General features: G+C 41.3%; 1 protein-coding gene across 3 annotated transcripts in view; it reads left to right on the top strand.

The window, feature by feature from the left end:
- Positions 1–20566, top strand: part of LOC110528177 (sodium channel protein type 8 subunit alpha) — a 115667-nt gene extending 95101 nt beyond the window's left edge. For 2 of the 3 annotated variants that reach the window (XM_021610033.2, XM_036983721.1), the window contains 13 exons: positions 228–584; positions 1008–1169; positions 1340–1633; positions 4851–4968; positions 5214–5368; positions 6189–6362; positions 8595–8717; positions 13257–13541; positions 13838–13891; positions 14080–14217; positions 14338–14442; positions 14660–14930; positions 15285–20566. In XM_021610033.2, the coding sequence (XP_021465708.1) occupies positions 228–584; positions 1008–1169; positions 1340–1633; positions 4851–4968; positions 5214–5368; positions 6189–6362; positions 8595–8717; positions 13257–13541; positions 13838–13891; positions 14080–14217; positions 14338–14442; positions 14660–14930; positions 15285–16450 (3402 nt within the window). In that variant the 3' untranslated portion in view covers positions 16451–20566. The remainder of the gene's footprint in view (positions 1–227; positions 585–1007; positions 1170–1339; positions 1634–4850; positions 4969–5213; positions 5369–6188; positions 6363–8594; positions 8718–13256; positions 13542–13837; positions 13892–14079; positions 14218–14337; positions 14443–14659; positions 14931–15284) is intronic. The other variant, XM_036983720.1, reaches the window with a different exon arrangement.
- The last annotated feature ends 262 nt before the right edge of the window (positions 20567–20828 follow it).

A 20828-nucleotide genomic window follows, 5' to 3' on the forward strand; every position in this document is an offset into this window, starting at 1 on the left:
GAGTAAGAAAAGGTGTGGATTGGAATGAGGGACCGTATTGATAACCCTATGGCCCTGATGTTCAGAAAATTCACAGCAGGTGGGGGAAAGGGTTCACTCTGCAGCAGAGTTAGCTTGACAGGACTAATTCCCAAATACTCATAGAATATGATAAACATTTATTGAAATGTAACCCCCCGTTCATTCAATTCTGTCTCCCCTCCCCTCCCCCTCTGTCTCTTGTCTAGCTGAGAGTGTTCAAGCTGGCCAAGTCGTGGCCCACACTCAACATGCTGATCAAAATCATTCACTCTTCTGTGGGAGCCCTGGGAAACTTGACCTTGGTGCTGGCCCTTATCGTCTTCATCTTCGCCGTGGTTGGCATGCAACTGTTTGGAAAGAACTACAAGGACTGTGTTTGTAAGATCGCTATAAGCTGTAAGCTTCCTCGTTGGCACATGAACGACTTCTTTCACTCATTTCTCATGGTGTTTCGAGTTCTGTGTGGGGAGTGGATCGAGTCCATGTGGGACTGCATGGAGGTGGCCGGCCAGAACATGTGCATGATCGTCTTCTTGATGGTCATGGTCATAGGCAACTTGGTGGTAAGAAAAACAACCTTTGAAATATGGGAGAGACTATAATGACACAGTTGACAGTTAAACCGACAAGCAAAAAAAATTAATTGACCCTTACCTTAATTAAGCAAACCCTTAACCCTGACCCTAACCTAATTTTATACAATTCTGAAATTAAATATTGGTTTGGGCGTCAGTTGTGTCCTCATAGCCTTTTCCTTGAATTATCCATATTTGAGTAGCAGTTTCTTGCATACCCTACTTTTTGAAGATCAGGCCTCTCTTTACTTAGCAAATTTGAAGTAAGTAGCATTTCTGCATACACATGTAACTCATCATAAATATGGTTTGAGCCTTAGCATTTTGGTCTGGTTAAGCCTGATGTCAGAAAGTTAGTGGCTAGTGACACATCTGCTTAGACCTTCTGTATATGCACGGCCCTCTCCCCAGGTGTTGAACCTGTTCCTTGCCTTGTTGCTGAGCTCGTTCAGCGCTGACAACCTGGCACCCTCGGACGATGACGGAGAACAGAACAATTTGCAAATAGCTGTCGGTCGAATAAAGACGGGGATTGCCTGGGCCAAGGTCTTTGTAGCCGAGGTTATGAAGAAGGTACGCTGTGATGTCATGTCCTCTATGTTCTGTTATGTATGGCATCACTCTGATATCATTGTTGAATTGTTTCTGGGTTGTTTTTACACCAAGACAAACCCCTGTCCCAATGTAGTTGAATGCCAGTAGTTTTGTCCTGACTGATTTTTAAATATATTTCTGATTGCGAGGAGGAGGAAGAAGCAGAGGACGAACAGAAGCCTCTTGATGAGTTTGACGAGAAGCTTAACTGCATTGCAAACCAGAAGGGCATAGACATCAACCGTGAGTTGGACTACATCAACGGCACTACCAGCGGCATCGGCAGCAGCGTGGGCAAGTACATGATCGACGAGGACCACATGTCCTTCATCCACAATCCCAACCTAACCGTGTGCGTTCCCATTGCGGTCGGGGAGTCCGACTTCGATAACCTCAACACTGAGGACTTCAGCAGCGAGTCAGACGCGGAGAACAGCAAAGATGTAAGTATGGAGTGATGGGGGTGATATATTCTTTATTTAAATCTAGAAACATATACTTTTGGGTGGGGGCATAGGGTTATATATGGGGGAGGTGGGTGGGTGAGGAAGGTGATTCATCGGGAAAGGGGGAGGGGTGTTTGGGGTGCTTGGTTGGGTGGAAGCTTTGACGAAGTTCTGTTGGAGATTTAGGATAAGTTGTGACTTTATCAAATAAAGTGGTTTCATCATTCTCTGTGAATTGGAGTGATGTGTTAGCATCCACTCCTCTAAGATCGCTCATACTTCTGACTTCTTAGAAGTTACTTGTAGGTTTTCACAGAATGTAAATAAATTAGCTAGCTTCGAGTAGCTGAATATGTCATCACCACATAACTGCAAAAGTGACAAACTGACACACATTCATATTTCTTAAAAACAACTTTATTTCAAGGAGTGCTGTACTGCACAGGTGCAGCTCGTTAACTTGAGGTGATCAGGTGTTTCTTCGTAGCTAGGTTGGTGGCCATAACACTGCTAGCTAGCGTGATCAGGGGTTTGTATTGGAATGGCCGCTAGAAAGGCTTCTTTCTGTATAGACCCTCTTTGATTTAGCTAAACCTCACCTAACTTAACGTGTTTCATAGCTAAACCAACAGAATGTATTTTTCAAACCTAGATAGCTAGCTACTGAAACAAATGCAAACAAATCTGTAACTCAAATCAGAAATCAGAACAGTAATAGCTTATACCATTCAGAAGATACAGCTATTTTAGTAATCGCAGTCTTTCACAAGTTGAACCGTGGCTAATGTGTTTGCCTTTATCCGCCACCAACTCTCCTGATGAGCAGAAGGAGGTAATGTATATGTTTTGTTAGCAAATGCAAGCTACAATAAGCCAATGATGAGACTGTGATCATAGAAATAGTATTCCTAGACGTGGAATAGCCCACTGGGCCATGGCATTTTGACTTCCCCCTCATGGGTACACTCAATATGGCTGACATGGTATGCTGAATTGCTACGTTAACATGGAATGTTCATTCAAATGATGATGTGGCTTTGTAATGTCAATTGTTTTGACTGTGAATAAAGCACAAATTGAATGCTGTACTTCCAGCTTTATTTTTTGATCATGGGCACACTCAAAATGTCCATCGGTCTACCATCACTGACCCATTGACTTGAATAGGGATGTCCATTCTAGGAATTCTATTTCTATGACTGACTTTGACGGTAATGTATAGCTACGTTTATGTTAGCTAATACAAGTTACAATATGCCAATGATGAGAAAGACTGACTTTGTGACTAAATAGGATTTAGCTAAGTGTGTCAACAAAGTGCTTACTTTCACTTGCGCATCTTCCTAGAAAAAGTTAAACTTCAGAAAACAAATGAATCCCAGCAAATATTTATTCGTTATAGCAAAACCTCATGCCTCAAGCTCATTAGTATGCTTGCTCCCTCTACTAACCACTATTGCTATCCAGCATATTCCTTTTAATTAATGTGCTTGCTTCAGTAAGACCACTACTGTTAAATAGCTGATGCAATCGCTCAAATTTTCTTTAGGAAATGTACCTTTTCTAGTTATAAATATAGCATGATGCTTTGCAGAGTAGCCAAATACATGCCGAGGTTCTTGGGATTGCAGTCAATGTACTGTAGTAGATGATGTAATGGCATAGAGTGCGTGTGCGTGTGCGTGTGTGTGTGTGTGTGTGTGTGTGTGTGTGTGTGTGTGTGTATATGCAATGCGTGTCTTTTTATCCACTCATCAACACTGGACTGAGCAGTGAACACAGAGCGGTGAACACAAAGGGGTGAACACAGGAGACCGTCGGATGACCTGACGTTTCAGAACATTTGTTTAGACATGGCAGTACCACTGACTCTGCAGACTGACAGTCAGACAGATGAACACGGCTTTGTGTCTGTGAACGTGTGAGAAAGGTCCTCCTCACTTGTACAGTATGTGGATATGTTGGGGAGCTCTGATGCTTGGGTCACCTTGACCTGGTTTGCAGGGGGAAGGCATGTAGCAGCTCCAATACCTGTACCAGATCCCCAGTCTGCTTCGCTCCCTGTCTCCACCAACCACACGGCAGGCTGTCTTGCAGCTAAGCCAGTGACAGCCCAGCCCTGCAACGCTTGGGTGGACACAGAGCCCGTCAGCCAATCAGGGATCTGTCTGGCTGTTTGTGTTAGAGAGAGAAGGGGGAGAGAGAGAGAGAGAGAGTGTGTGTGAGAGAGAGGAGCACAGTCCTGCTGAAGATTCAGGATTCTAAAGTGCAGCGTCATTCTTCAGTGAATTGGATTGGCTCTGTGGGTGTGCGTATGTGCGTGAATGCTTGTGTGTCCTGGTTCACCTTAAGTTATTGTTCAGCTGTGAGATTATTTATTAGGTTGGCTAGACCAGGCATATACTGTATGTCTGTTTAAATGTTTCTACCTAAGCTGGTCGAGATCAGCCTCAATACATTTACATTTTAGGCCTATATGTTGAATCCTCTCTCCATAACCATTTCTCTGTAATCAGATCAAATAGTGCGTTGGTAATTGTGGTTGTTTGTAACTCACAGACACAACAGTCCAGCATCATTACAATGAATTAGACATTAATTTAAAAGCCCAGGCATATATGTTAAGGCAATCCTTCCCCCACCTCCCTTTAATTAACATGTTTATCATATCAATTCCCCTCTTGAGTGTCACATGTTTATGTCCTGTGCGTCAAGTAAATGTTTTTACCACTGGATCTAATGCTGTAGTCTATTTGCATATAGAGCAACAAATCATGCATCACTGTCAAATCTGCAAATGCATATTTATCAGTGACCAGCCCTATTAATGTAATCAATCAGCAGCTGAGATTAATGACTAGCTGGCTAGTTATTATTGCTAATAATACTAATGTCGGGGCAAATAGACAAGGTTACCCACAACTCCATGGTTGGAATGCAAGAGAATGTGTTAAACATGCAGACAACATCTAACCTACAACTGCAAGACAGAGTTTTTCCTGGTTAGGTTATGTTGTTTAAATCATGATGCCTATGATCTACTGTATCCACCGAAAGGGTGAGCGGGTGACTAGTGGATGCTATTGTAGTCAGTGGGTACCACTATGCAGTATCTTTGTACATACTAGCTCATAAAACCACCGAATGTTCAGTGATGTTAGGAATTTAATTTGAGGTTCCTCCTCTCCTATATCTCTCCTGTTGTCTGTCTCAGCTTGATGACACCAGCTCTTCGGAGGGCAGCACCATAGACATCAAGCTTGACGTGGAGGAGGTGGTGGTGGTGGAGGTCGTGGAGGAGTTCCTGGACCCAGACGCCTGCTGGACAGATGGTAACTAAGAACTTACAGACACAGGCTTCAGTCTGGCCACAATAGCACTTAGCATTTAATTTATGCTAACTGATATCAATTTAAGCCATGCCAAGTATGGGTCGGTGAGTGTCTGTCCTCATCTCCAGTCTGTATGTCATAATGAGGGCATTTTGTGTGTGTGTGTAGTCAATTAAGTGTACATGCCCTAAACTTATTAATCTGTATCAGTAACTTTGTGTGTGTGTGTGTGTGCCCTCTTCCAGAATGTGTTGCCAAGTATACGTTTTTGTACTTGCCCATTGACCATGGCTGGGGGAAGCACTGGTGGTTCCTGAGGAAGACAAGCTACCTGATCGTGGAGCACAACTGGTTTGAGACCGTCATCATCTTCATGATCCTGCTCAGTAGCGGGGCGTTGGTATGCAGACCCACACACACACACACACACACAGTTCACCTCATACCACACCATTACATACTGTCCTACAGAAACCATATCAGTTCTGACAGAATGTACTGAAATGTAATAATTAAATCAAGAAATATTTTATTCCCCCTTCTTGCGAAGTGTAAGTCTTAGCGAGATCATTACTTTTCCTTTATTCTGCGACTTGCTAATGGGCAATATAGTGCTGTAATACACCAGCCTTTTAACTTAAGGAATCCAGCTTAGGTTGCAGCTTTCTGGGAGACTGTAGCCAAATGGTGATTCAGAATACTTACGTGTTCAGGAATGGACAGAGGGATATATCCTATAGGGACTATTAACCCTACAGTACAGAGAGAGCCTGTTCCATCACATACAGTAGCCTACCAGTAGCTACCAGTAGCCTAAACTCCACACATTCTGAGAGGATTCAATACATTGTTGTATCAGAGAGAGTTCTAAATTCACATTCACAAAATTTGCCATGAACAGTATCAACTTTAGCACAGTTGAATCACAAGACATTAAAGATGCAATCAGTAAGTAACATTTCTGTAGAGAAAAAAATACTGTGGCTTTTTTATATAATGTAACACTTTTTGGAGGACTGAGATAGGATGATATTTGCTCATGTTCCCCATTGCACGTTTAACACTATCATTTTAGGATAATTCATATTTCAACAGGAAAAGCAAACGTCAAAACCAGCTAAAACACCTTTAACCATAGGAAAAACTCAGAGGCATAATCCTAAAACAATACGTCCAGTCACGTCAGTGTTAACATGCTGGTGTTCTGTTCCCTCCCGCAGGCCTTTGAGGATGTGTACATAAATAAGAGGAAGACCATCAAGATTATCCTGGAGTACGCCGACAGCGTGTTCACCTATATCTTCATCCTGGAGATGGTGCTCAAATGGGTGGCCTATGGTTGGGTCAAGTACTTCACCAACGCCTGGTGTTGGCTGGACTTCTTCATTGTGGATGTAAGTAACTTCTCCAACAGACTCTGTTATTTCCTGCCCCCTCTTAGGATTTTCCCCCTCTTCTTTTGTGCTGGTCTCTCTTTCAATATATATTTTTTTTATCTCTCTTGCTTTGTCTTCTTCATGTTCTTCTTCTCTGGCTATCTGTTGTCTCTTGCTCTTCTCTCTCTCTGTGAGAGATGACGAGCTTTAGTGTCCTCCTCCCATGTTGGATGCTGTTTCCCTTCAAGCACACTGTAGCTGTAACTAGATTACTATTTGTTCCTGATCTGAGACGACTTTGATAATAAGGGACTTGAATATCTCAAATGATGCTGCAGTATGGCCATTCAGCACTGATCGCAGATTCTAGGTTATGAACAGGACATCAAATCATTGCCTATTGACATAGACCATTTAGCCGGCATAGCAAAACCCTGCACAGGAGAGTGGGGTAAGTTAAGCCACCTACTTTTTAAAACCGTGTCTCTCTTTATTTCCCAAACACAATTCAACACAATCATAATCGCTTTTTTGTTTTTATAATCCGTTTAAGCATCTTTTAACACTGGCTTAACACCTAACAACCCATTTTTAAAAACACTTTTAACATAGGCCAGGCCCTGTTGTTACGTCATATCCCAGCGATAACGCCTTGCATTACACCTGGGAAGAAAACATTTACATTTTCTCAACTTACCCCATGGCCATTGGCTCAACTTACCCCATGGCCATTGGCTCAACTTACCTCAAGGCAAACATTTTGACTATATTAGCCCACACAGCTACAAGGATGCACTTCATTCTGTTTAGGACCTCATATTGAAGCTTAAAGAGACCCCAAATGATGTATAGAACAATCTTAAAATGATTTACTTTGGTTTAGATACAAACATCATGAGACCTCTAACACAATACATTCATTTGAGTTGGTGAAAATCTGTTTTTTGGACCTAACTTGCTTACCACTTTTCTTCCTTCACTGACTCCATGAATGATGACCTCTGCTTAATATTTGGTCAAATTATACATTTTGTGTATGGTTTCCTAGAAACAAGGGTGGCTCAACTTACCCCTTTGTCTGACTCTCCCCTATAGTGGCATATACACATATACAGGGGTGGAATGAGTGGTGACAGGCAGGACGAGTGACGGGGACAGTCCCCCCCCCCCCCCCAATTTTTTTAATGTTTTAATGTTTATATTTCACACATCACAATGCCACACTAGCTGCTTGATATGATTTTTGCAAATCCTTTCGAATAAAACCATTCCATTTCTCAAAGGTCATCCAACAGCCCCCCCCCCCCCCCCGCCAGTATCACATTATCATGGCCATGAGAGACAGAGGGGAAGTGAGCTCAAGTTTTCTAACAGGTGTGGTGTCTCGTGGTCTCTTTGCCTCTCTGGCTCCTTGCTCCTCTCTGTCCTGTAACTACTCTACATCTTGGGTCCCGTGGGTCTCCATATGTAGGCTATGGCTCCCTCATGAGTACAATTTTTGTTCTAGAATAGAATGAAATGTGAGTATGAGATGGCTCAGACATGTGCACATTCAACCTGTACCTTCTCTCGCAGGTACCTGTAACAGTGTATCTCTTTAAATTAAAAGGAATGTTGAACTGCAGTCGAAAAGGCTTGGGGGCTGGTGGTTGAGAGGCCAGGGTAAGGTTCTTGTGGTTTTGTCTCAGGACTCTCCCTTTCACAGGTTGTCCTCTCTCCTATTCGTCCCCACAACTGCCCTCACCTTCCTGGCTCCCATTCTCCATTCTTATACTCAACTGGTACTTTGTGAATTGTGTGAATAGTGTGCGTATACATACTGTGTCAATTTGAGTTAATATTTAATATCTCCTATCAAATGTCCCCTGTTTGATTTGGCTACCTCTTTTTCTCTCTTTCCTTATTTTTCCCCTCTTTTTCTGTCAACCACATGTTTCTAACAAGGTACACTGTAAAGCCTTTTTTCAAGCTTCCCCTGCCTTACAAAACAAACTCCCTAGATATCCAGAAAAAAATTGGGCCACCTATTATTCCTTGAACTCTGCAGAAGATTTAACCGCTGCTAAACTTTACTCTCTTTATACACAGTTTGTGTACATATTGGTACATATGCATACATATATAAACATGCATATATATGTATAAATATCTAAATGTGTTATTAATTTTCTCCAGCAAATTGGTCCATCTATCTCTGTTACCAATCTAACTGTTTGGACCCTCTCTCTTCCTCTCTCTCTCTGTGTATAGGTGTCTATAATCACTCTTATAGCTAATGCGATGGGCTACTCCGATCTAGGGCCCGTTAAATCACTACGGACATTGAGGGCCTTGAGGCCCCTTAGGGCCCTGTCTCGCTTTGAAGGGATGAGGGTAAGATCTAAAACACCAGGCAGCTGGTCCATCTGCATGCCCATTCATTAGTTACAGAACCCATGCATGCTATAATGAACTAGAAAGCAAAAATAATGTTAGAAAAGCCATATGGGGCATATTAAGAAATAAAAATATGAAATTTAACACAATTCTGTCCAAAAGGAAAATGCATGCAAAATACTACACATGCTCATCTATGATACACTATTTGCATGAAAAGATCATTTCAGAAAGTCATGATGCAGCTGATATGAAAGCAATGATTATCTCAAGTATGGATAAAGTATGCATTTGAAAGCAATTTCAGGTTCATTGTAATGTCAAAACAGAGTATAGATGTGGAACTTATGAAAGAAGACTGGAGAATGAAGTCACTCATCCCATATGAATGAATGTCATTTTTAACTGAAACTGGCCATGTGTTGTACTTATTTTAGAGCCTTCACTTCTACTATCGAGAACTTTCAAGCAAGAGATCCTTCCTGTACCATGTTCCTTCATCTACTGTTTCACAAGTCTCACTCAAACATTCCAATGTCACACATGACTTACAATAATTACCCCAGCAAACTTGGCCCCATGTGGGTATTCAGTGGGCAAGTTGGGCATGGGCTATCCCACACCAGCCCAAACCGGGCTAGCCATCACCAGCCCAACAAAGGCTAGCACACACAAATCCCTCACCAGCCCTAAATCACAGAGTTTTCTAACCCAGAGGCCAAACAGGCCAATACTTCTGGGAACGCCTCTCGACACAGGCTCGACAGACCAGACCGGGGTTTGGGATGTCAATGAGAGAAGTGAAAAATTCATCCTTAGTTGTTCATTTTTTTAAATCGATTTCTAAAAAACATATTAAAGTAGCTGAACATCCTTGTAGAAGTGACAAACGTGACAAATGTTGGTCAAAAATAACTTTATTTCGAAGGAGTGACTGATTTGATGGCCTGCACATGCGCAGTTTGGCGCATGTGTCAAACTGTTTCTGGGCATGAGTTTAGCTAGGGGATTTCTATTGGAGAAGCTGTTTCTGGGCATCTTCATACTGAACCATCTTTGCCGAAATGGGCTAGCCATCACCAGCCCAACACAGGCTAGCCCACACCAAGCCCAGCACGGGCCAGCCCACACCAAGCCCAGCACGGGCCAGCCCACACCAAGCCCAACACGGGCCAGCCCACACCAAACCCAGCACAGGCCAGCCCACACCAAGCCCAGCACAGTCTAGCCCACACCAGCTATTTCATAACGAGGAGGCGGGGGCTCATTCAAATATTTGTGGGTGTGGTGCACACAGTTATTTTTGTGCAACCATTACTGAGTGTCATTCCAGTTTAAGGATTGCATCGTGTGATGCCCCCAAAAAGTATTGACTTGTAGACTGCCAATGAAGAAGTGTTTCCAAAAACTTAAATAAGTGCATGTGGCATATAAGGAACTTAAGTTTCTCTTGTAAAAAAATATATGTATGATAGTAACAACTTGGTTGTCTACAATGTAACACATTTGCTAAATACCTTTACTGTAAGGTTGGAATATTATACAATTTATTTAAAGCTACAAATTCTAACTTTTTAGGCGACCCGACCAAATTTACTGAGAAGTGTGAGTTATGGATCTTTAATTCCCATTGAAAGCAAGTCTAAGAAGAGTTAGATATGTTCTATGTGTGCTATTTTTATGCTTTCTGTTCTGAACTTTCGGTTCTGTACATCAGCTGAAAATACAATATTTTTAGTTATGGAAAATATACTTCACAGCAGTTTAGATGGTACAATGACTCTCTATACAATGACTGCTTGTTTTGTCACATAAACGGAAGTTAGGCTAACTATTAGAATTTTAGCAACCAGGAAATGGCGGCACGATTTCTGCATAGTGCATCTTTAAGTAAATAAGTTACATTTGAATAAATACCTGCCCTGGGGCCAATGCGGAGCCGATGAGCAAAAGCACATTGGCTCAGTTTGGGCAGTACAGGGGGCCAATAGCTTAGCCTGCATAGGGCCCACATCGTGCCAATGTGGTCATGTTTGCTGGTACCAGTTTCCAGTAAGCATCATTATAGAAAACAGAACGTGTAAGCTGAGCCATTGGGCAGGGCTTATTTGTTGAAGCTTTGGCACGTGACGCCTACACCAAGTGAGACACATAGTAGCATTTCTCACGGTTTAATATACCATAGTCTCTTATTGGTTTTAAGTTTCAGGTAGTATCATCAGTCAATTTCCTGTGAAGAATTTTACCACTGGTTGTTATTCTTGAAAATGTTGGTCTTGTCTCCTCTCCAACTTGTAATTCCTACACAACCTCCAATATGTACAATTCAGATCTGTCTACTGTTCTCCCCACATCCCTAGTTATGTCATGTCACCAGAGTTTGGTGAAGTACTGTATATCAAGCATCAGAATTACTGTTTCTGTCTGGACTTCATCTGGCTGTAGCATTGTGTTGCAAAATATATTCATTATATCTGTATCGCTGAACCCGCGTTACAGCGTGATTTGAACTTTAAAGGTAATGTTCCTGTGTTAGAGGAGACTGCATTCACAGTATGTCAGCTTACTCAGAAAATACCTTTAAATGATCTGTCTTGCAATCTGTAAAGCTTCAGCGATACAGTTTGAATAGAGCCCTCAACCTCCATAATACAGGATCATTGTGCTATTATTTGACTGATAATGCCTGAAATATTTACATGCAAGCAATGCACATACTGTATGCCAGAGAGCCATGTTTCCCTTTTGACAACAGCAGTTGACAATAACAGATAACAACAACCACTGACAGTAGTAGGCATTGTTTTTTTTTTATTTGATAAGGTAAACTCATAACATCTTCACAGAATTTCGTAGGCCTAGTTATGAAGAGGGAACCAGGTACATCTTCACATCATTATGATGTCCATTTAGTGAGGTTAGCTCCCTAGTCTACTCATCAAATTGTATTTGTCACACTCACCTTACAGTGAAATGTTTACTTACAAGCCCTTAACCAACAATGCAGTTTTAAGAAAATACCTAAAAGAAAGTAAGAGATAAGAATAACACATGATTAAAGAGCAGCAGTAAACAACAATAGCAGGGCTATATACAGCGGGTACCGGTACAGAGTCAATGTGCAGGGGCACCGGTGTCGAGGTAATTGAGGTAATATGTACATGTAGGTAGAGTCATTAAAGTGACTATGCATAGATAATAACAGAGAGTAGCAGCAGTGTTCTGGGGGGGTTCAATGCAAATATTCTGGATAGCCATTTGATTAGCTGTTCAGGAGTCTTTTGGCTTGGGGGTAGAAGCTACTTAGGAGCCTCTTGGGCCTAGACTTGACGCTCCGGTATCGCTTGCAGTGCGGTAACTAAGTGTGTGTTTAGTTGAGGTCTTTTGCCATAACCACAACACATTCTGAGGGAAACCTTCAGCAAAGTCCACTCATCTCAGTTCTGATTGTCTTGACAAGGTGGGAACATGACTCTGTACATGTGCCTGTATGACTGTGCATGCCAGGCTCAGCTTAGCTGTCTGTCTGAGAGCTGCTGGGTGTCCTGCATTAAAACATCCAATGTACATCGTCAGAGCATCACACTGTGTGCTGCTGCTGACACCGCCACAACCTATCCAGGCACCTTTACTTCTAAGAGTGTACTCATTAAAGGTTTCAAATAGGTACACCAAAATTCAAAAGGCACTTGCACATCTGAGCAATCTAATTTGCAGGTGCATGGCAACAGTTGAACAAGATGAAGGAAAAAGGAAACTGCACACTGATATTTAATAAGCTTACGTATCGGCCTTCATCAGAACTTTTGTGATTTCCCCAAAAAATGTGCACCCTTATGTAGACCTAGCCCCACCCACATCCGTTCTACACATCGAAAGGGGTTGGAGGCGAAGGAAAAACAAATAAGTGCTACCAAATAAAGCAATATGCATTTCATAAATATTACAAAAGTGTACAAGTAAGACGTATTAAACACTTCTGTAAAACCACAATGAGGTCATAGCAAGTTTTCATTCGTTATTGGGTACAACGTACGGAAAACATCAGAGTAATCTTAAATAGGCACATAATTCATGGTCAAATAGGTACACTGGGACCTCAAAGTATTCACTGTGCTTCACCCATTTTTTTATTGTCACTTACACGAGATAGATGCAGTGAAATGTGTTGTTTTACAGGGTCCCCCATAGTACAGTGACTTCTGGCACAAATTAGAGCCTTGCTCAAGGGCGCATCGACAGATTTTTCACTTTGTCAACTCAGGTATTCAAATCAGCAACCTTTCGGTTACTGGTCCAACGCTCTAAACACAGGCTACCTGCCGCCCCATTTTAACACCAGTATACCTCATTGGTGACGTCAGTTGTATATGATAGAGTAACAGCAACATAAAAGTAGTAGTCAAGATAAACCAAACTGATGTGCAAATCACATAAGGTATATGACCTTTATCTCTGAGAGGGAGTGGGTTTATGTTTGTATATATGTGTGACTTGTATCTCATGCTGCTCCTGTTTCCTTGGTTACGTGTGTAGGTGGTGGTGAATGCCTTGGTGGGAGCCATCCCCTCCATCATGAACGTGCTGCTGGTGTGCCTCATCTTCTGGCTCATCTTCAGTATCATGGGGGTCAACCTGTTTGCAGGGAAGTATTACTACTGCTTCAACGAGACCTCAGAGGAAAACTTTAAACCCGACGTCGTCAACAACAAGACTGAGTGCTTTGCACTAATCAACGCAAATTACAGTGAGGTCAGGTGGAAGAATGTCAAGATTAACTTTGACAATGTGGCTGCAGGATACCTGGCACTTCTACAAGTGGTGAGTTCAAGGTCTTTCCTATCAATGTTTTGACTTTTAACTCATTTGGCCCTCCCACTGTGGAGGTCAAAGTTGATTGGACATTGAACAGTACTTAGACTGCAGGATTCAATTCTCATATTTTTTCAATCAATGGCTTCTTACTGTACCTCTATCTCTTTCATCTTGTAATTTTCCTCCTTCCTCTTCAACACCTCATTCTAATGTTCCTCTCTTTCTGCTTTACCTTCATTCTTCTTCCTCATGTTTCTTTTCACTGTTTTCTCACATGACTTTATATATCCCCTCTCTCACAGGCCACGTTTAAAGGCTGGATGGACATAATGTATGCGGCCATTGATTCTCGGAAGGTAGGCCTGTCACTTGTATGAGATTTGTCTCCCTTTTGTTTGTTGGTTGGTATTGTGTGAACAGATGTAACATGTTCCAGAAGAACCTACCAATACTAATTTGTAGTGAAAAGGGCTTTTGAACCCACAACTTGCAATGTAATGAGGGACAATTTGGAGCTTGAATGTCTTTTTCCTGCTCTCTGTAGGTGGAGGACCAGCCGATCTATGAAGACAACATCTACATGTATATCTACTTTGTTGCCTTCATCATCTTTGGCTCTTTCTTTACCCTCAATCTCTTCATTGGTGTCATCATTGACAACTTTAACCAGCAAAAGAAAAAGATAAGACCTATTTTCCTTATTCCATGGACCTGTTGATAAGATAAAACTAGATTAAGAAGAGGTTCCCACATTCTTTGGCTCAACAAGGTTGTAACCAGATGTTTTCTTGTCTCCCTTTACTTTGGAGGTCAGGATATATTCATGACAGAGGAGCAGAAGAAATACCACACTGCCATGAAAAAACTTGGCTCAAAAAAACCACAAAAACCTATACCAAGACCACTGGTGAGTCTCTTCCTATGGTTCCTTTAGCCCAAGGGCTGCTTTGGGGAGGGGTATTAGGAGTTCTAATTAAGGTAACATTCAAAATACATGTCAAACTAAACTTTACTAACCAACATACCTTCCAGAATGTACCCTAACAAAATGTGCCTTGCTTTGATTTGTTAAATCTACTAACTCTCTTTATCTTTCCTCCATAATGTTTTCTCTTTTCTCTCAGAATAACTTTCAGGGCCTGGTATTTGACTTCGTAACGCAGCAGGTGTTTGATATATCGATTATGATGCTGATCTGCCTCAACATGGTGACCATGATGGTGGAGACGGACGATCAGTCAGAAGATACTGACACTATTCTCTACTGGGTCAACTTCGTCTTCATCGTTGCCTTTACTACCGAGTTTGTGTTAAAGCTCTTTGCCCTTCGCCACTACTACTTCACCATTGGGTGGAACATCTTTGACGTGGTCGTGGTCATTCTCTCAATTGTTGGTCAGTAGTGATTTCATCACTTTCCTCCTACATTCAGTTTGCCTATTGTCATCCATGCCTGGTATTTGAGTCCTAGAACTTGAGTTGCTGTTTCAATTTCTAGAATTGCTCTGTTTTCTTTCAAAAACAATCTGTGTAGAAATATCACATAAATATGAAATTTAAGGCTTGGGAAAGTGAGATCATATGTTAACATCTCCCCCTAGTGGCCCAACAGTCACAGGACAGTTTGTATTATTTAAAAATGTCTATATGACAGTGTTATGGATTTAAGGAAACATGCTAAAAGGGTTGCAGAACATACCAACAATAATACATTTCTCCCTATCCTCTTCTGTCTGCTTCTCTATCCAGGCATGTTCCTCGCAGACATCATTGAGAAGTACTTTGTCTCTCCAACCCTCTTCAGGGTGATCCGACTGGCTCGAATCGGCAGAATACTGCGTCTGATCAAAGGGGCCAAGGGCATTCGGACTCTACTGTTTGCCCTGATGATGTCCCTTCCTGCTCTGTTCAACATCGGGTTGTTACTCTTCCTGGTTATGTTCATCTTCTCTATTTTTGGCATGTCTAACTTTGGCTATGTCAAGCATGGGGCAGGAATCGACGACATGTACAACTTTGAGACATTTGGCAACAGCATGATCTGCCTGTTTATGATCACTACGTCTGCCGGCTGGGACGGTTTGTTGTTACCCATTCTCAACTACCCCCCAGACTGTGACCCACAACTGGAGAACCCAGGTGCACCGAATACAGGCGACTGCGGCAATCCCTCGGTAGGGATTTTCTTCTTCGTCATGTACATTATCGTCTCCTTCCTAATTGTGGTCAACATGTACATTGCCATTATCCTTGAGAACTTCGGCGTTGCAACTGAAGAGAGTGCCGACCCGCTCAGCGAAGACGACTTCACGACCTTCTACGAAATATGGGAGAAGTTCGACCCAGACGCCTCGCAGTTCATCACCTATGGCAAGCTTGGAGACTTTGCAGACTACCTCGAGCACCCGCTCCGTGTTCCAAAGCCCAACACCATCGAGCTGATCTCCATGGACTTGCCCATGGTGAGCGGGGACCGGATCCACTGCCTCGACATTCTGTTTGCATTCACCAAGCGGGTACTAGGCGATACCGGAGAGCTGGACATGCTGAGGGATCAAATGGAACAGCGCTTTATTGCGGCGAACCCGTCCAAAGTGTCTTATGAGCCCATTACCACTACTCTGAGGCGCAAGCAGGAGGACGTGTCGGCCAAAATCATCCAGCAGGCCTATCGAAACTACCTGGCTAGACGTGGCTTCAAATGCAAGCGCAGACCGGCCAATAACAACAATGTAAAGAATGGTGGGACGAATCCGGAAAAGGAAAAGAAGGAGGGCACGCCCTCCACTGCCTCTCTCCCCTCCTATGACAGTGTAACCAAACCTGACAAGGAAAAACAGGATGAGAATGAAGGAAAGGCAGGGAGGAAGGAGAAGGGCAGAAACCAAAAATCCGTCAGGGAATCTAAGTGTTAGAATATTGGAATAATAATAACAGTAATAACAATAATAATTATAATAATGTAACTTCAAGCAAAGCGAGAGGAAACCATCTAACCCACACAGATGTACAGATTATTTCATTTGCAAGAAAGAAAAATAATAATATTAATAATTTTGTTTAAAGACTTCATACTATTGATGCAGAGTGAAGCAGCTCCGTCTCTTACAGCTTAAAGAGACTTGAACTTGATTTAAACCAAACATAATCAGCGTACTGTGTGACATTGTTGCATCTAGACTACTGATCTTAACAAAATGGAATGAAAAACAGACAAAATATGAAAGAAATGGGCAGTTCCCTGACTGGTGGACTACACATAAGGAACAGAACTTTTCACTAAGAGGAATGAATGAGAAACGCTGATAAGGGATCTAATGTGTGGGATTCCCGCCAGCAATGGATTCCCATGGAAATACAGAGCTATGCAGGAAAAACATGGAAATACTGCTCGACTTGAAGAATCACCTTCGAAAAGCAGTCAGAAGGGACTCTGTATCATTGAATTTAGTCATTCATGGAGCACATTTCTGTACATTATCAGTCTATATGAACAAACAGAAGAACAGCTGAGGAGAGAAAGACAAAACCCCATAGTAGCCTAAAGTAAGGGTTTTCCATTTGGGTTGTTAATGCTGAATATAGTATCTCCACATAATTTGAGCGGCAAAAAAAGGTTTAAAAAAACAACAACAATCAACAATTTTCCCATGTCACATAACTCTTCCTCACCTTCTATCTTTGTTATACCCACATCAAAAGGCTTTTACTACATGGGCTTTCACACCAATTTGTTAAGGGGCTGTTGATTAGGGAGTCATCTTGGGCCAAGGGCTTACATTTACTCAGTCATATTTCCAAACAAATACATAAATAATTGTGCTTGTTCAATGCATAGAAATGACTTGCATGATGGCATGTTTTGATCAGAAATCTTGCATGAATAATCATAGTCCACAAGACACTAATACTCAGACCACAACAGTGGCTCGACCATAGGTTTGAGGTTGTCCACTGTCAAAAATTCAACGTTAGAAGTAAATCATTAGTATTGTGATGATACACTTTGTGTGGAATGAATACCAACATTGTGGATTGTATGAGGAGAAATACAAAATGTTATTGCTGCTATGGGATGCAGAAGAGAAGGGAATGGATGTCTGTGTGTATGTATTATTGAGTGGATCTGGTGGATCGTTTTAAATCTTAAAAAGCTTATATATAATTTGAATGCAGCAATATCACATACCTAATCGACCATGCCATCTGCCTTTGTTTTTGTGTTGGATGAGGGCATTGTGGGAGTGTCTAAGTGTGCAGGGAATTGATGTAGCAAGGTGGTTTCCATTTCTGTTTTTTTCTCTAAGGGAAATTTAAACTGTTCTACAAGGTTTAAGTGTAGAAAGAATAATGTATTTCTGTTTCCAATAACTGCTGTTTTATTTCCTTATCATGTGCTGATTCATTTGTACATGTTGTTATGGTTATCTAGTCTGTATCATTTTAACATGTGTTTTCAGCCATTTCTTTAATGTGGTTGAGAGAGTTAATCTTGTGCTAGGAGATTAGAGAAAAACAGAAATTGGTGTATGTGGAGAAGCCTTGTTGCTCATCGTCACCCCTTGTCCTTGGAATGGGAGTGGGTGAACAGTACCCCCTGCTGCCTATTCTGTTTTTTGCTGTCATTGTTAGACAGAGATCCTAGAACTGTACGCAATGCTTGAAGAGTTCACCCCTTTATCTCAGGAGATATTACAGATGTATTATAATGAGCTCTGCAACTAAATGCAAGTTAATGTGATGAGAGTATTTATGAAACACATTTTCCTATGATTTTGTGTGATGTTATGCTACCCTATTCGACAATGGTCTCGGCTGGCAATAGCTAGGGCAGCCAGTCTATCAGGGGCCACTTTAGAGCTTCCTGTAAAAGACATTTAGAAATATAGGGCTAGAAGCATCTCAGTGAAAAAGCAACATTTCGCTCGCTTGTAAGGGCAGCGTTTGTATCAATAGTAAATTATATTAGTGGTTGTGTAGCTATGGATTTAGGTTAGGTCTGAATAAAATACAACAATAACAATAATACTGCTCACCCAAATATCAGTCATAGGTACTTAGGAAACAATGTGAGGAGATGTCATGAAAGGGAAAATGGATATGTTAGTTTGAGCAGAACACTAAATTCTATGAGAGGCAAAACAGGTATGTGAGCACGAGAGAGCAAGCCCCATAATTTGAAATTTGATTAAAATGTGCTCCAAAACCTCTCATCGGCCATTTTACTCCACTTACCTAGCAAGTATATCTCGTAACAAATACCAAATAATGAACAGAGCACTTGATGCATTGTAAAGGTACTGAGCCGTAACACGTTAAGAAGACACCCAAGCTTTTGCACTTCCTGTTGTGCAGTGATGTCACTACCTTCCTGTTTATGAATAAATCCCCAATCCCCTTCTCAAGTTCTATGGTCTAGTTGCTGCATGAGATCTCCAAAATCAGTGTGGGTGTTAAGTTGAACCAAATAAAACTCTGAATGATAAGCATAAAAGCAACTGCTGTCCATTTTTCTCCATCCCCATCAAGGATATACATGTATAAATGTATAAACAGAAAAATGTAAAAACCTTAAATCAATTTGAAAAACAAAATGAGAAAAAATTATGTACAGTTCAGGCTGTGTTGGAAACGGCACAAATTGCTGAAGTTAAGAATGAACTTTTTAAGAGACTATAAATAATGTAATATATCATTTTATTTTATGCGTGCATGCATGCGTAGTTTTTTGTAAATACAGAAATACTTAAACTACTGCTATTAATCTAATATGAATAACCGTAAATAGAATGGCTTCCAGCTGACACCCCTTGTCACACTTGTTAGACTCTGACACATTTGTTAGGTGGAGTAGATTTTTGGAGTCACTTTTCACATTAAAAAAGGGAGTAAATAAAAAATCTATATTAAAAAGAAAAAAACGATAAATAAAAATCAATACATATATAGAGCTATACACACACACACACAGAATATATAATATATATATTCTAATATATGTCCTCAACTCTCCCTTCCGCTCCTTGTACTGGGGAGAATGCAGTGCACCCGACTGTAATAACTCCCATTTCTTTTTTGTGTGCAATATGTTCAGTGAATGACCAAAACTCTGGCCTGCCCAGGATCACTATGTACTGGGGAACAGCGTACTATGGCTGCTTGCTGAGGATTGTGTAGCCTGCGTTGGTGAGAGGATTGCACTACCAGCACACCCTTTTGTACATGTGTGAAGATGTCTTGCCCACAACTTCTCCCACCTCTTCCAGCTGAATATAAACACACAAACCCATACATACTGTACACACACACACTCTCCACCCTGAGACAAGCCGGCGCTGGCCGGTCATTATGCCCCGGTATCCTGAGCCTCAGGTCGCCTTGTGTGACAGCTTTTTACTTGTTTTAGCGCTGACCTTCCTCCAGGTTCCCCCTAAACACACCAGTGCAGTTTGGATTTATTGTTATTTTCTAAACAATGCATCTGATAATTTCAAGGTTTATTGCTTTTGTTATTTCTATTTGTTTCTTGGTGCAATATCTCTTAATGGCATGTGCCTTTCAGCTGCCTTTTTAGACTTTACAATACATCAGTAAAAATGATATATCCAAACCCAATGGTTTAGTGAATCAAAATGGAGAGAAAACATCACCTAGACTAGATCAACAGAACTAACATCTTATAGTAATCTATTGCAAGTGCTCTCTCTGTATTCTGTTCACGGATCATTTAGCTGGTGAGAGAGCTTGCCTTCTGTTTTACACTTGGGTTCAATTCTGGTGTGGATTTATGAAATTATTTATGTAGCCTTTATTTTGTAGCATGACTGAGACCTGTTATTTGTTGGGGTTTTTGTGTTGCCAAAAATATTTTCTTAAAGCTTTTTGAGTGTCATTGTTATCTCTTGCCACTAATACAGTCAGAGAGAGGACAGTGTTGCACAACCACTTGGGACTAAGTGAGAATCAGTGAAAGATTGTCTTCATTTGAGCACGAATCAATTTCCAAACAATAAAGCAGCCTTCCAGTTATGCTTCATAGTGGTGTCTTTTTTTTTCTAGAAAATGATTAACTACAATTTATGTATATACATGAGAGGAAAAAGTTTCTCATTTGGTTTTCATCACAGACTTTAAACGAATTTCAGTGTAGATTTACAGTAATAAACAGAAAGACTAGTCATCTGAAATCACAGCAAGGTCAGTGGTGGATCTTGTCTGCAAGCATCTAACCAGTAACTGGCCATATCTTTATTAAAAGGATAATACCTCAAGTAGCACAGCTGTGTGTGTGTG

This window comes from Oncorhynchus mykiss, chromosome 7, assembly GCF_013265735.2.
Source record: "Oncorhynchus mykiss isolate Arlee chromosome 7, USDA_OmykA_1.1, whole genome shotgun sequence".
NCBI classification, from domain to species: domain Eukaryota; kingdom Metazoa; phylum Chordata; class Actinopteri; order Salmoniformes; family Salmonidae; genus Oncorhynchus; species Oncorhynchus mykiss.